We start from the raw sequence: 16,050 nt of genomic DNA, 5'->3' as shown, positions 1-16,050 counted from the left end.
AGTCAATAGTTTCGAATTTTCAAGTCAATATAGTTTTCTGGGTTTTTTTGGCAAAAGATTTCTGGAATGAATTATTGTTCTGAAATTTTGTTATTTTGACACTACCACATTTCTAGAAAGCTGTCAGGGATTTTAGTCAGTAATCTGGGCCTAAAGAACATTGAGTAAGGGACTATCATACTGTAACTACCAGATTGTTCAATGGGTCTTGATTAGATCTGTGACCTGAGTAAAGAATCATAGTTCATTGCATTATGTCAATTTTAGTTAATTGATTCATTTAATCAATTGATCACAACATTTTTTATGATGTACAAATGGGGCATTCTCTTAAAACAAGGCACCGTATTACCTATCTGCTCTTTCCACCTAGATTTTTATCACTCGTGTTTAACAATTCTTAAATTGTTGCCTGATTAGTCAGGATACTTTTCTCGCCAGTATTTTAAAACTGAATAGTTTAGTAGTTTACATCTTAAACAGTAAACTAATCTCTGCTCAGTAGATGACAATGACAGTGGTTGACAGTTGGTTCAGAGTTTGTCATCCATTGTTGTTTGTGTATTTTATGAATGTAAAGCCTTCTGGATGCTTCAAAATGCTATAAGCTTGTTGAGCAGTGTTATCATCTACTTGTACTGTACAGCACTCTTTCCTGTTCCATTGCAGATGGCCCAACGGAAGCTCCAACAAGCCAGCACCAATGTAAAGCACTGGAATGTCCAGATGAATCGACTAATGCACCCCATTGCACCAGGCGGTAAATGACAGATTTGGAACAAATATATGCAGCTAAATCCGAAATAGTTGTAATCAGTTAGTTGTCTTATTGTTTCAAACTTGCAAACTGAGCACACAACTGTATCTGGTAGTTATTTGCATACCATGGAATTATCTTGTGTTGTAGAAATTGATAGTTCCTTTGATCTTCCTTCTAAGTGTGCATAGAGGTCAGATCCCTCCAGGGTTTATGACCACTATTGTTTTAAAGCTCTTTTGTCCTCTTATACAAATACAAATGTCCTTGTTGAATTCAACTGATTAAGAACATTCCAACTTGTTTGTTTATATTCTGTGCTTTTATTTATTATCACTGGTAGGGTCCAGGTCAGAGTAGGCTGAATATAATTTGTGAAATGTACATATGCACACATACACCCAGAGAGAGAATTTGTTGCAGTTATAGTGATGAGTGTATACGTAACAAAACTTTAATTTTTTAAAAAAAAAACTGTTCATGTTTTTAAAAACTCACTTTCTCTACACTTTTATTTATTTGTTTCCAGAGAAGCGTACAGTGACTAGTGGAGGGTTCCCTGGCTTTAGTCCTGCACTTCTTTCCAGGAGAGATTCCTCTCTTAAACTGAAGCTGAATTTGGAAAAGAAGAAATCTGATGCTACAAAGGATGATGAGAGGAAGGAAAACATAAATGGAGAGACTGAGAAACAGCTGCCAGTGCCTGAAAAGGATAACCCCAACCCAGAAACTCTCTGATTAGGAACAGGACAGAGGCAAGCCTACTTGTTTAAATTTAGAGACCAAGTAGTAAACATCGTGGCAGCTTAGCAATAACTATAGAACATATAGATTTGAAAACTGGACAGATGTGAAGACTACATAGGAAAGACTATATAGGGATTATGGCAATGATTCTACCCATTCTGAGCCCAGGGCTACACTGGCAACATGCTTGGTGTACAAGAGCTACATCTGATGGACGTGGACAAAATGGAACCTTCCTAACCCCTCAGTACAGAACTATTGGATTACAGCTCTCCCTTGGCACATTCTTTAGGGTTTCAGCAGATGGAGAAAAGTCCCGATCACATTGACTGTTACCATAATGTGCTGTTACTTGCATGAGGAATTCCTAACAGCTGTTATTGCTGGTAACCACTGTTGCAATATGTCAAGATGCCTGTTTCTCTTTTTAAAACATTTGTAAAATATACCTTTTGCACTATTTTGAGTTGAAATATGTTATAAAAAGGCTGAGTCCTGCTCTTTTGGGGGACATACTGTTTTCTGCTAGAGCTCTTTCATTAATATTTTAGTCTTGAACATCTAAGACTGCTGAACACAAATATCCAAGTGTGTACTGAATTCCAAAAATGCTTTGTGCCTTACATAACATTTGAGTAGAGTTTGGAGAAGTTATTCTTGGCTACAATTCTCCATTTTCCCAGCCTGTTTCTTCAAATTTTTTGTCATCAAAAAGTAACTTTTCCAAACTTTTTTGAGACTGGAAACTTAGAATAAGTGGTTGTAGATGGCCAGAAACTTGGTTAGCTTTGATAAATGATTTGGTAGCATGTAATATGCATTTTAAGTTGAAGCTCTTTATTTTTTATCAGATGATTTTGTGGATATGTCCCCTTTATTACCAAATATGTATTTTTATTTTTATCTTTTAGGAACTAAAGTTCTGAGAGAAGAGAGGGTGCTTGGAGAAGTCAGCATAACCTTTTGCACATTGGCTATGAGCACTATGATGGGGTCTGGGGAATACAAACAATGCTCTAAGAAGATTTCATATAAAAACAACTGTACATAGAAAATCCTGGGGAACAATAGCAGGAGGAAAATTAGAATAGCAAAGAGAACAAAGAGAAGGCAGGCATGATAGGAGACAAGGGAGTGTGAGAGAAGTAGAAAACATGATTCCATATTACAATGCCAAATTACATCAACTTTAATTAAACTGCAAGGATCTAAACATTTAAATTCCATAAGTATGCAGTGTTACAATGGGAACCTAAGCCCATTTACTCAGAAATAAATCCTATAGACTGTTATTTTCTAGTGAATGTGCTTATGACTACAGCCTTGGGGTGCTTCTTAGACAAGACTTTCATCATGGATTCACAGTCTCATTCATGGATGTTTAGTGTATCCACACATTTAGTAGGACCACACATTGTTACCTTATGTTTGTAGTCTGAAATTTTTGTGTACCACAAAAATCCATTGAAACGGGAAAGCTGGAATGGCTGCACGTATCTTTTGACTGGTAGCACAAGAAATTGTCCATTCAAAAAGTATCCTAGGAGTTTGAAAGATAAAAGCATTTCTTCAGCAAGCTCAAAGTGGCATGAGAGAGTCACTTTTACCTATGGTGTGTACACTCATTTCTTTTCTGGCACTGCTATGAATATCGAACAGGTTTTACAGTGTTTTGGAGTACTAAAAAAAGTCCAGACAACCTGTTTGACCAGGAATGGTAGAAACATTATATTCAAATTAGGAGCAGTTATGGACCTGACATATAATAATAATAATAATAATAATAATAATAATAATAATAATAATAATAATAATATAATGTTTTATTTATAGACTGCTATTCCGCAGTGATCATAGTGGTGTACAGTAAAAATTGCTGTCCCTGATGTTGCTGGGTCTGCCTGATCGCTCCCTCTGAGGCCAAGATGACAGTTGAAAGAGGGAGGAGCCTCGTCCTTCAGGCAGTCCCTGATGTTGCTGGGTCTGCCTGATATGACATTCAACTTATGAAAAACAGTCTCCAGTCCTATTAAAAATTCCCCTTAAAATAAAGAAGAGATAACTATCCATTAATTATAAAAGATACAAAGTTCTTTTCGTCAATATTTCCTCTTTGAAAATGGGTACAGGTAGATGGCTAATAACTCAATTTCTGTCCTGCAGTGTGGCCTAGTCAGGATCTATTGCCACCTGTGCCATTGCCTTCATGGGATTAAAAAAAGATGCAAGCTAAAAGCCTCAAAGGTCTAGATTTGGCCCAGGGAGAAGGAGGTTTTGACATTTATTTAAAGTGATAATGCACACCTCATATAGATGATGGTATATAGTGTTTTGTATTCAAATAGATATTGTACATGAAAGATAAGAAATCTTATTTTTCAGACTTTTTCCCACCTCAAGAAATGAAGCTGAGTACAACTTACTTTCTATTTTGTGTTCTGGGAGGAAAATGAAACTAAACCCTCAGCTAAAACTACCCTAAACAAAGTTGTGTCCTTTTCCATAATTTCTGCTTCTGCCTCTGCTAAGCTTCACTGGAGAAGAAACTCTTTGCATCAGCACTAGCTGCAGCTTTCTGCTGAGCATGTCTTCTATTAAAAAAACACATACCTTCTTGTTCTATAACCACTTACTCAGTTTGATCATGAAATTTTGCCTCGTCTACATCTATCCTTTTCAAAACAATCTTCAGAATCTTGAGCATATCAATATATATTAGATGGAAGAGGGGATAATTACTATAGTTTGCATGTCTTTTTTGTTTTAAAATTATCTAGGTGTGCTTCATTCCTACAGTCACAATAACATCCCTTCTTCAAAGCAAAATACACTTTGAAAAAATATTGGAAGTGAAAGGTTTGCAGAATGGAGCAATGTTTTGGGTGAAGGAGGAAACAGGACCCCATGTATTGCAATTACCCCCTATACTTGTGTGTGGGTTGACCTCATGTATAAGTTGAGCGTAGGTTTTGGGACCAAAATTCTGGATTGTTATATGACCCATGGATAAGTCAAGGGTAAAACATGAGGACATGTAACCATGGATGTAAAGGATGTCCTGCTCCCTCATCCTGTGTCTTTCCAGCCCAGCTGCCCCTTCCAGAAGCAACCAGGCTGAGAAGGGAGCATTTGCTTTTCTTGCATCTTCCCAACCCATCTGTCTCTTCTGGAGGCAGCCAGGCTGAGAAGAGGCTTATGGAGCAAACGATCGCTCTCCCTGCTATCTTATTACCACATTGACTCATGTATAAGTCAACCCATGTTTTTGGATCAATTTTGTAGTATACATTTTTCAACTTTTAGTTGAGTATATATGGTATGTGAACTAATACAGCCTGAAATAAGGCAGGTAAAATGCAGTCTTGATGGAAGACATCTGATAACTTAAGAGTCTGCTTTATTGCACCATGAGATTTTCAAGACAACATCCACCTTAAATTATGTAAGGTGCCTATATATTTGTTCACTGTGGATGGTCCTTAATGCAGTAGATGAAATTAATTCTAACCCATGAAAACCTGTGCCACACTATTATTGTTTAAGGTACTAATAGACTTTCTTTCTAGGTGTATATATTTACTGTAAATTCACCTGTGCAGTTGGTGAGGTGAGGCTGCTGATCATTCTGTCCTGGATTCCTTCCCTGCAGAAAAGGTAGCTGGAAACAATCAGAAAGAGTGCTTTCCTCACGTGTCTCTAACGTTCTACAATCTGCAAGGCTTGTTGCAGTTCTGGTGACTGAGATTCTTGCCTGCTTGCATCCCAGTGATGCTCAGAATGTTAGTAGGTGAAGAAGGTAGCCAGATCAATCAGGAGTAGTTGCGGGGAAAGAAAGACAATTATTTGGGTAGAAAATAAATTACACTAGACTGGTATATCAGAAGGCTGGGATATTGGCCAGCAGCCCCCCTTAATCTTTTTGAGTCGATTCTCCTTTGTACGTCTGAGTAAGTTCTCCTTTCCACTTTGCTATAAATTAAATCAAATTTAATTTACATTTTTAAAATGTAAAACTTTATAGAGATTTTAAAAAGTATTTGCTTGGGTTGAAAAAGAGAAGAAGGGACTCCAGGCAAGCTTTTCCAAAGAGAGAATCATGTTCATGATTTGTCACAAGTAAGACGACAGCATTCTCACTAGTTGCCATCACCTGATTTCAGAAGGTCAGGGCAACAGGCAAAGGATATGGTGGCAAGGTAAATAACTGGGAGTAGGGAAGAGAGAATTTTAATTTGGCTATGTATTCTGTTAAATCTTCATCATTAAAAGCACAAGAAATTCAAAGAAAGCATTAACGTTGCCTTTGGATAGGGTAGAAACTTTAGCTGTATTTATAATATATGACTATGCTTAGAAAAGCAGAGCCTTTTTGAAGCAAAAGACTTGCTTCAAAGAGATATTACAATTACTAATACTGGTTCAAATTATTAAAAGGTTACAGCACTGAAGCACAGCCAACCCCAGTTTAAAAACCCCGTGGGTCTGAATCACACCCTCCTTCTGAGACTGCAAACAGCTTTAAGTCTGTTTTCCCAACCTCTCCCAGGTTAGGTTCTTCTGAAGTCTAGACTCATTAAGAAACACCCATACCTTCTATTATGTCTCTAATCTCACCTATCAGGTGTCACTTCAGACAAAACCTTAGGCCCATTCACAATTATTAACACAGCCAAACTCCTAACAATGCTTGCCTGTTTCTCACTATGCTTCCTGAATCTGATGCAATCATCTCTAAGATTACATACACTTTTAAACTTTTATAAGGCATGTCACTTGGATTGCTATGAACTAGTTTCTTTTCAAGCAATCCAACATCAGTTGCCTCCAACTAAAAAAATATGCAACTGATTGGATCACAGCCCATATGTCAATTCTTTCCTTTGATCATAGGCTAATACCAGTTTGGTAATACTGTCTTCAGATTTGCAGGTCTGTGTATAAGAAAAAATTCAAACAGTCCACAGTGAGCTGATACAGGCAACGTGCTCAAGCAATCTGGCTAACCTTTGAGAGCAATACTTAGAATGTGATCATGCATGTGCAAAATTATGTAAGATTTTGAGAAAGAAAATAACTCCTTTTCTCCTTCTATCTAGTTGCTAAAATACATCTTACTGTTTTACCCATCTTATCCTGTTGCTCTTATCTCCAAGGTTTCATCCCCAGTAAGCAGGTAAAAACAAAAAAATTGCAAGTGGTAGCACACTAGACTAAATTTGTGAGTTCCTTGTGTTTGCCAATTTGTCTTGCAGATGCTCACTTGCAGGTAGTTGCTAGGTCAGCCACCAAGGGTTCAAATATTTATGCACATATTTCTTAACAAGTCATTGCTACTCACATATACAATGATTTCTAGCCTTCTATGTCAGAGAGTACACAGGTAGCAAATGCTTAGTACCCGTGCCCTGGTATCCACCAGAGTTCAGTGTATACACATTTTTACTAATGAAATATTTATATAAACAGATATTGCCAGTCCATTTGTACTGATGTTTGCATGTTAATTAAAACAGCTGGTTTTCCTCCTAAGTTTAAAAACATGCATTACCCTTTTATGTTGAATGCTAAAAGGCACAATCCTTTCAGTCTCCTCAAATGAGTAAAGTATCATTTAATTTGAGCCAGAAAGGGCTCAACAATGCCCTAGAGCTCAATGTCCAGGAGATACAAATTACTGCAAAGTGGATTTCAGATTTCTCCATGCAGTGCTATCAGAATGGGATGCTCTGAGGCAATATCTCAGATTTTGGACATGATGAAATAGTGAATTACTCTCAGACCACTTTCCTGGATCTCCATCCCTCCATAGCTGCTAAGGCATATCCAAAAGGAGAAGCCAGCTTGTCTTCCCTATAGGGTAAGGATGAAATGATTTAGCTATTTTTTCATGAAGAGATTGCAGGTTGAGTCAGACAGACATACAAGAAAGTTGAGTTTGGGCTCTGTGATCATCTTAAAGTGTTGTTTCTCTCCTTACATTAAGAGTTCTTAACCCTTCTTGGGTCACACATACCCTTGAAAATCTGATAAAAACTACAGACCATCTCCTTAGAAAATTGCACTTAAACACAATTTTCAAAGTAGCAGAAAGGCATCTGAAAGGGGGAAATGAAACTAATCCATGGGCCATCTGAAGCCCAATAGTTCCAGGGACCACAGGTCAAGAACCTTTGCTCTGTGTGAAGTGAGAAAAATGGACTGTCTTCTGGAGTGATTAGCTTGTGCTTGCACTCATGTTCAAAGACCAGATAAACTGCTTGCACTCATGTTCAAAGATCAGATAAACTCACAGTGACTCCTTTGAAAAGAAAGCAAGGTTAAGTACCCCAAAAGATCTCAATACTTGGGAAGGTGGGGCAATTATAACAATATTAAGTACCAATCGGATGCCTCTGGTTATGCACAGAATAAAATGCTTTCATATGGACTGTGTGTGTGAGGGAGAATTGACGCATGTGGCTTCTAAGCAGGTGTAAATCTAGTCTCTGTCCTTTTTGGAAATTAGTTGTGGACTTTCTGAAAACAGATGTACAGCACAGAAGTAAATATGAAGGAGAGAGTTCATTATTGTATTTATGCACAAGAAATGTAAGCTACAGTTTAAGCCCTCAGATTATGAGGGGCCTCCATATACAAAAAGAAAGACTACAAATTAACCTGTTGGAAAAATACAGATCTTTGGTAAATTTATGAGACTTTTCAGATAAAGGTTTATCACATTGTATGATATTTCCCTCCTAATCTGCCAAATACTAACCAAATTTCCCACTCTGAAATTTTAGCATAGGGTTTTATGGGATCTTAAGCAGTCTTCCCCATCTATGGTGTTTAAGGCTCAGGAATGATGATGAAACTTAGAGTCCAACACAGCTGGAAAGTACTAGTATGTTCCATACTGATGCTCTTCTGCACTGGTACCCTCAGCCCTGGAAGTTGGTGCCTGCTGTGCTCTTAGAAACAGCTTGTATTACTAGGCCCGCTATCCTATTTCCATCTATCAATAGAAACTGTTTTGAAACTGTTGGTCTTCTTCAGCATAAAATGGGAACATGTTGCAGGGAGGTGGGGGTGGAGGGAGAGCTGAAGGAATTGAGAAATATCTTTGGGACTGATTCTGCCACACATTTTCATAGTTATCAGTCCACCTCTTCATAACCTGTAACATTTCACAGACTAAAACTAGGAGACATGAATCAAACAGCATCAGATTGCAGTCCAAGATGGCAAGCATTTTCAATAAGGAAGAACTGAAGCTAGAAGAGGCTGCATCAGTTTGCTCTTGCCTGCACCTTTTGGGAAAAGCAATTCTGTTTTCTCCCCTGCTGAACTGATTAAGTGCAAACTACTTTTGCACTTTGATTTCAGTATCTAGCAACTGATAGGTGTTTGGGACAAACTGGAAAAGTTGGAGGAGAGAGTAACTGCGACTTTATAAAAGCAGCAAAAAAAGTGGGACAGCAGAGGATTAATCAGGACTGTCCTTGCTAAATCAGGATGCTTGGAAAGTAGGCTTTTTCAGAGGAACAGACTATCTTTCCCCCCAAAATGGATTGATGTCCACTGAAAGTAATGTTGAAATAAGTTAAGCCCCCTCAAAGAGCTGTTTGATTTTTTCATTCCTGCACTTCTATAATATTTTTGTTTTGAAATGAATCCTCCTCAGACAAAGGATCCTACCAGTCCCATTCACTCAGATTCAATCAGCTCCTCCACCTCAGGAGGCACTAGCACCCAGGGGCATCATTGGGGGAGTGCAGGGTACAACAGGTGACACTCTAAGGGTGTGTGTATTTGTGATACACCTCTCCCCAAACATTTCCCTTTGGGCAAATGGGCTGTGGCATTCGCTTATGCCCCTTTAAATTGGTGAGAAGAGATGATGTGAGTGAGGTGAGGCTCAATGCAAGGAAAAAGGCGAAACCCCAAGTTTAATTTTCTTTAAACTTTAAATATTTTTTAATTTATTTTTTTAATTATTCTTTTAAAAATGTATTTTAAAACCTCTTACCGTCTAATTAAATGATTTTATGTACAGTGCTGTGTAAATTTACAGCGCTATATAAATAAAGCTTAATAATAATAATACCAAATTTTTACTGTAACTGCATGAAACAATGCACATGCGAATACATTTAGGCTGTGCATATGATACTGTAAAGGTATGCTTTTAATTTTGCTAGTTGTTTTATGTCATGACTATGGCTATTACATTCAGTGGTATATGAGAATTATGATTTAAGTGGTATACGGGAATTATGACTAAGGATTCTATATGGTATAGGATGGGAGGAGGCCAATGGGGGTGTGTGACAGCACCTGGTGACACCAACCCTAGTGACGCACTGTTTGGCAAAATGAAAGGTAGTAGGAAAAAGGAAGACCACTGTCCAGGTAGATTGATTGAATCAAAGAAACCACAGCCATGAGTCTACAGGAGCTGAGCAGGGCAGCTGAGGACAGGATGACTTGGAGGTCTCTCATTCATTCAGTCGCCATGGGTTGAAGTCCACTCAAGGCAGTTAACAACAAAACGCTGTATTTAAGGTCTCCTTTATAGTGTAAGAAATAACAGTGCAGACAACAGTACCTTAGATATAGATAAATGTATAGCTGTATATCGCAACTGTAAATTGGATCTCATGTATGAGTCAAAGGCTATTTTGGGGCCAAAATTATGGATTTGATGTGGACCATAGGGATAAGGTTTTTTATTATTTTAATTTAAAACTGTACAACAAACAGCTACAAACAGTTAAACACCTACATAACCCGGACACCTTTATAGACCTCTACACAACGCACCACACAATGACCTTTCTGTCATCTCTTCACTTCTTCTGTCTGCTATTTGATGTGCATTTTCTCACTTCAAAAATTTCTTACTTTCTATGTGACAAACCATTTTCATAACATAAGTTAATTCTTGCTTGACATTTGGTATTTCTAATCCCTCTGATAAATTAATTCCAAACCTATAACAAAATCTGGTCCCCATTATTTTCTGAAATAAACTATGAAAGGTTCCCATTCTTTCGTAACTTTTATTAAAGATTTTTTTCTTAATCAAGTAGGCAATTTATATCGGTCTCCATATAGACATATAAGCTCATTAACCATGTGGATAAATTGAGGGTAAAACAAGGACATGTTTTAAAAAGGAGGGTAAATACAAAGCAAAGGAAAAACGAGGCCAAAGAACTTAGAAAATCCCAGCAGGAGATTCCTTTGTGCTCAGACTAAAGGCTGGATGATGTGAGAGAGCAAGGGTTGAATCCCTGTTTCCATGACAGATTAGGCTCTTGTCTTTCGCCAGACTAACTTGTAGGTTAGTTGACTCAAGGGCTTTGCGTCATATTTTAAACTAAATATCATAGATGTATTCATGAGTAAACAAAGCAGTTGTTACACTCTCACCACGAAGTAATGGTTTGAATGTTGGGCTGTGGGGACATACTAAAACAATGACAGTATTTGCCATAGGGAAACCATACTTGCCCATACAGAATCATTGGACATACCTGCCCAGAGGAATCATAGGGAATGCTTGCCTAGAGGGAATCATTGGGGAATCCTTGCCTATAGGGAATCAATGGGGGAATCCTTGCCCATGGGAATCATTGGGGATCCTTGCCTATAGGGAATCATTGGGGAATCCTTGCCTATGAGGGAATCCTTGGGGAATCCGTTGCCCATAGGGAATCCTTGGGGAATCCTTGCCATAGGGAAGTCATTGGGGAAGCCGTTGCCTATAGGGAAATCAGTTGGGGAATCCTTGCCTAGTAGGGAATCATTGGGGAATCCTTGCCCATAGGGAATCGTGGGGAAGTCCTTGCCCAGAGGGATCATTGGGAATTTTTGGCCTATGAGGGAATCATTGGGGAATCCGTGCCCATAGGGAATCCTTGGGAAATCCTGCCCATAGGGAATCCTTGGGGAATCCTTGCCTAGAAGGGAATCATTGGGGAATCCTTGGCCCATAGGGAATCATTGGGGAATTTTTGCCTAGAGGGAAGCATTGGGAATCCTTGCCCATAGGGAATCATGTGGGGAATTTGTTTGCCTATAGGGAATCAATTGGGGAATCCTTGCCTATAGAGGGAATCATTGGGAATCCTTGCCCATAGGGAAATCCTTGGGGAATCCTTGGCCTATAGGGAAGTCATTGGGGAATCCTTGCCCATAGGGAATCCCTTGGGGAATCCTTGCCTATAGGGAATCATTGGGGCATCCTTGCCTATAGGGAATCATTGGGGGAATCCTTGCCCATAGGGAATCTTGGGGAATCCTTGCCTATAGGGAATCATTGGGAAGCCTTGCCTATAGGGAATCATTGGGGAATCATTTGCCCATAGGGAATCCTTGGGAATCCGTGGAGGAATCCATTGCCCATAGGGAATCTTGGGGAATCCTTGCCTATAGGGAATCATTGGGGCATCCGTGCCTATAGGAAAATCATTGGGGAATCCTTGCCTATAGGGAGATCATTGGGGAATCATTGCCCAAGGGAAATGCCTTGGGGAATCCTTGCCTATAGGGAATCATTGGGGAATCCTTGCCTATAGGGAATCGTTGGGGAATCCTTGCCTATAGGGAAGTCATTGGGGAATCCTTGCCATAGGGAATCCATTGGGGAATCCTGTGCCTATAGGGAAACAGTGGGGCCATTGCCTTATAGGGAATCATTGGGGAACATCCTTGCCTATAGGGAATCATTGGGGAATCACTTGCCTATAGGGAAGCCATTGGGGAATCCTTGCCATAGGGAATCCTTGGGGAATCCTGCCTATGGGGAATCATTGGGGGAATCCTTGGCCCTATAGGGAAATCATTGGGAAATCATTGCCCATAGGGAATCATTGGGGAATCCTGCCTATAGGGAAGCCTTGGGGAATCCTTGCCTAAGGGAATCATTGGGGAATTCCTTGGGGAATCACTTGCCCATAGGGAATCATTGGGGAATTTTTGCCTAGGGAAGCAGGGGGAATCCTTGGCCCCATAGGGAACATTTGGGGAAATTTTTTGCCTATAGGGAATCATTGGGAATCCTTTGCCTATAGGGAATCAACTTGGGGAATTTGTGCCTATAGGGAAATCATTGGGGAAATCTCTGGCCCATAGGGGAATCCTTGGGAATCCGTTGCCCATGAGGGAATCCTTGGGGAATCCTTGGCATATAGAGGGAATCCATTAGGGGAATCCTTGCCTATAGGAAATGGGACCTGCATGGGAATCTGGACTTGCCCATAGGGAATCCGTGGGAATCCTTGCCTATAGTGAATCATTGGGGAATCCTTGCCCATAGGGAATCATTGGGGAATCCTTGCCTATAGGGAATCAGTGGGGAATCCTTGCCTATAGGGAATCATTGGGGAATCCTTGCCTATAGGGAATCATTGGGGGAATCCTTGCCCAGTAGGGAATACTTTGGGGAATCCATTTGCCTATAGGGAATCATTGGGGAATCCGTGCCCATAGGTGAAATCATTGGGAATCCTTGCCATAGGGAAGATCTGGGGAATCCTTGCCCATAGGGAAATCATTGGGGAATTTTTGCGCCTATAGGGAATCATTGGGTGAATCCTTGCCCATAGGGAATCATTGGGGAATTTTGCCTATAGGGAATCATTGGGGGAATCCTTGCCCATAGGGAATCCTTGGGAAATCCTTGCCTATAGGGAATCCATTGGGGGAATCCTTGCCTCATAGGGAATCATTGGGGAATCCTTGCCCATAGGGAATCCTTGGGGAATCCCTTGCCTATAGGGAATCAGTTGGGGAAATACTTGCCCATAGGGAACACTTGGGGCATTTGCCTATAGGGAATCATTGGGGAATCCTTGCCTATAGGGAATCAATTGGGGAATCCTTGCCCATAGGGATCCTTGGGGATCCTTGCCTATAGGGAATCCATTGGTGCCAGATACCTTTGCCTATAGGGAATCATTGGGGAATCCTGCCATAGGGAAATCCTTGGGGAATCCGTTGCCTATAGGGAATCATTGGGGCATCCTTGCCTATAGGGAATCAGTTGGGATCAGTGCCCATAGGTAATCCTTGGGAATCCTTGCCCTAGGGGAATCTCATATGGGAATCCTTGCCTATAGGATTCATTGGGGAAATCATTGCCCATAGGGAATCCTTGGGGAATCCTTGCCTATAGGGAATGCATTGGGGAAGCCTTGCCTATAGGAATCATTGGGGGAATCCTGCCTATAGGGAAGCATGGGGAATCCTTGCCCTAGGGAATCCATTGGGGAATCCGTGCCTATAGGGAATCATTGGGGAATCCGTGCCTATAGGGAATCATTGGGGAATCCGTGCCCATAGGGAAGCATTGGGGAAAGCCTTGGCCTATAGGGAAATCCATTGGGGAAGCATTGCCCATAGGGAATCCTTGGGGAATCCTTGCAATATAGGAATCATTGGGGCATCCTTGCTAGGTCATTGGAATCCGTGCCTATGGAATCATTGGGGAATCCTTGCCTAGGGAATCATTGGGATCCTTGCCATAGGGAACAGTTTGGGAATCCTTGCCTATAGGGAATCATTGGGGAACCTTGCCTATAGGAATTAACATATTGTGAATCCTTGCCTATAGGGAATCCGTGGGGAAGCCTTGCCCATAGGGAATCATGTGGGAAATCCTGCCGATAGGGAATCCTTGGGGAATCCTTGCCTATAGGGAATCATTGGGGATCCTTGCCTATAGGAAATCCTTGGGGAATCCTTGCCTATAGGGAATCATTGGGGAAAATTGGGGGAATCCTTGCCATGGGAATCATTGGGGAATCCTTGCCTATAGGAATCCGTGGGGAATCCTTGCCTAAGGGAATCATTGGGGGAATCCGTGCCTATAGGGAAGCATGTGGGGAATTCTTGCCCATAGGGAAACATTGGGGAATCCTTGCCTATAGGGAATCATGGGGGAATCCTTGCCCATAGGGAATCCTTGGGAATCCTTGTGCCCTATAGGGAATCCTTGGAATCTGCCATGGGAATCATGGGGAATCCTTGCCCATAGAGGGAATCCTTGGGGAATCCTCTTGGCCTGAGGGAATCATTTGGGGAATCCTTGCCTATAGGGAATCATTGGGGAAGCTTGGCCAATAGGTTGGGGAATCCTTGCCTATAGGGGAATCAAGTTGGGGAATTCTGCCATAGGAACATTGGGAGTCGTTGCCTAAGGGATCATTGGGGAATCCTTGCTATTAAGGGAATCCTTGGGAATCCGTGCCTATAGGAAATTGGGGCATCCTTGCTATAGGAATCATTGGGGAAGCCTTGCCTATAGGGAATCATTGAATTCTGGCCCGATAGGAAACATTGGGAATCCTTGCCTATAGGGAATCATTGGGGAAAAAATCCCCTTGCCCATAGGGAAGCCTTGGGGAATCCTTGCCTATAGGGAATCATTGGGGAATCCTTGCCTAGGGATCATTGGGAATTCTTGCCCATAGGAAACATTGGGAATCCTTGCCTAGTAGGGAATCATTGGGGAATCCTTGCCCATTAGGGAAGCATTGGGGAATCCTTGCCTATAGGGAACATTGGGGAATCCTTGCCTATAGGGAGCCTTGGGGAACCATTGCCTATGGAATCCTGGGAATCCTTTGCCATAGTGAATCAGGGGGAATCCTGCCATAGGGAATCCTTGGGGAATCCATTGCCTATAGTGAATCATGGGGGAATCCTTGCCTATAGGGAAATCATTGGGAATCCTTCCTATAGGATCAGTGGGGAATGCGTGCCCATAGGGAAACATTGGGAATCCTTGCCTATAGGGAATCATTGGGGAATCCTTGCCTAGTAGGGAAGCCTTGGGGGGATCCTTGCCTATAGGGAAGCATTGGGTCATTCCGTGCATAGAATCATTGGGGAAATCCTTGCCATATAGGGAATCATTGGGGAAGTCCTTGCCCATAGCGAAACATTGGGGAGACCTTGCCGATAGGGAATCATTGGGGAATCCTTGCCCATAGGGAAGCCTTGGGAATCCTGGCCTAGAGGGGCATTGGGGGAATCCTTGCCGATGGGACTCATTGGGGATTCTTGGCCCATAGGGAAACATTGGGGAATCCTTGCCTATAGGCAATCATTGGGGATACCTTGCCCTATAGGGAAAATCATTGGGGAATCCTTGCCTATAGGGATCCTTGGGGAATCCGTGCCATAGGGGATCCTTGGAGTTGTTGTGGGGCCCAAAACCAAATTATGGCTCCTTGTGGAGGGACCCCTTCAAAGCCCAGGGGCTAGGAAACCTACTCGCTCCTCTCTGTGTCTCCGTGGGGCCTACCCTCCCCTTTGGCTGTTGTGGGCGGGGCCGTCGTCGTGGCGATACGGTAGCCCCTCCCCGCGCCGCCAAGGGCCAATGGGGCGGGAGGGCGCGGTGGCGTCAGGGTGAGAGGCGTGAGTGACGTCAAGAGTGGACTGGAGCTTGAGAGGGAGAGAGAGCTGGGGCTGAGCGCTGTCTTGGGCCGCGGCGGGTGATGTGCCAGAGTTCTGCGCGGGTGTGGTGCGTGTGACGTCATCGCGGGCAGGTGAGGGGC

At 41.7% G+C, this 16,050-nt stretch overlaps 1 protein-coding gene across 3 annotated transcripts in view; it reads left to right on the top strand.

Annotated features, from left to right (window-relative positions):
• DEF6 (DEF6 guanine nucleotide exchange factor) overlaps positions 1 to 2,015 on the top strand; it is a 29,373-nt gene extending 27,358 nt beyond the window's left edge. For all 3 annotated transcript variants that reach the window (XM_042463923.1, XM_042463921.1, XM_042463924.1), the window contains 2 exons: positions 670 to 760; positions 1,287 to 2,015. In XM_042463923.1, coding sequence (XP_042319857.1) covers positions 670 to 760; positions 1,287 to 1,495 — 300 coding nt within the window. In that variant the 3' untranslated portion in view covers positions 1,496 to 2,015. The remainder of the gene's footprint in view (positions 1 to 669; positions 761 to 1,286) is intronic.
• The last annotated feature ends 14,035 nt before the right edge of the window (positions 2,016 to 16,050 follow it).

The sequence above is a fragment of the Sceloporus undulatus genome, chromosome 4, assembly GCF_019175285.1.
Source record: "Sceloporus undulatus isolate JIND9_A2432 ecotype Alabama chromosome 4, SceUnd_v1.1, whole genome shotgun sequence".
Classification (NCBI taxonomy): Eukaryota; Metazoa; Chordata; class Lepidosauria; order Squamata; family Phrynosomatidae; genus Sceloporus; species Sceloporus undulatus.
The sequence above is the reverse complement of the archived record's forward strand: the minus strand, read 5'-3'. Positions and strand labels throughout refer to the sequence as shown.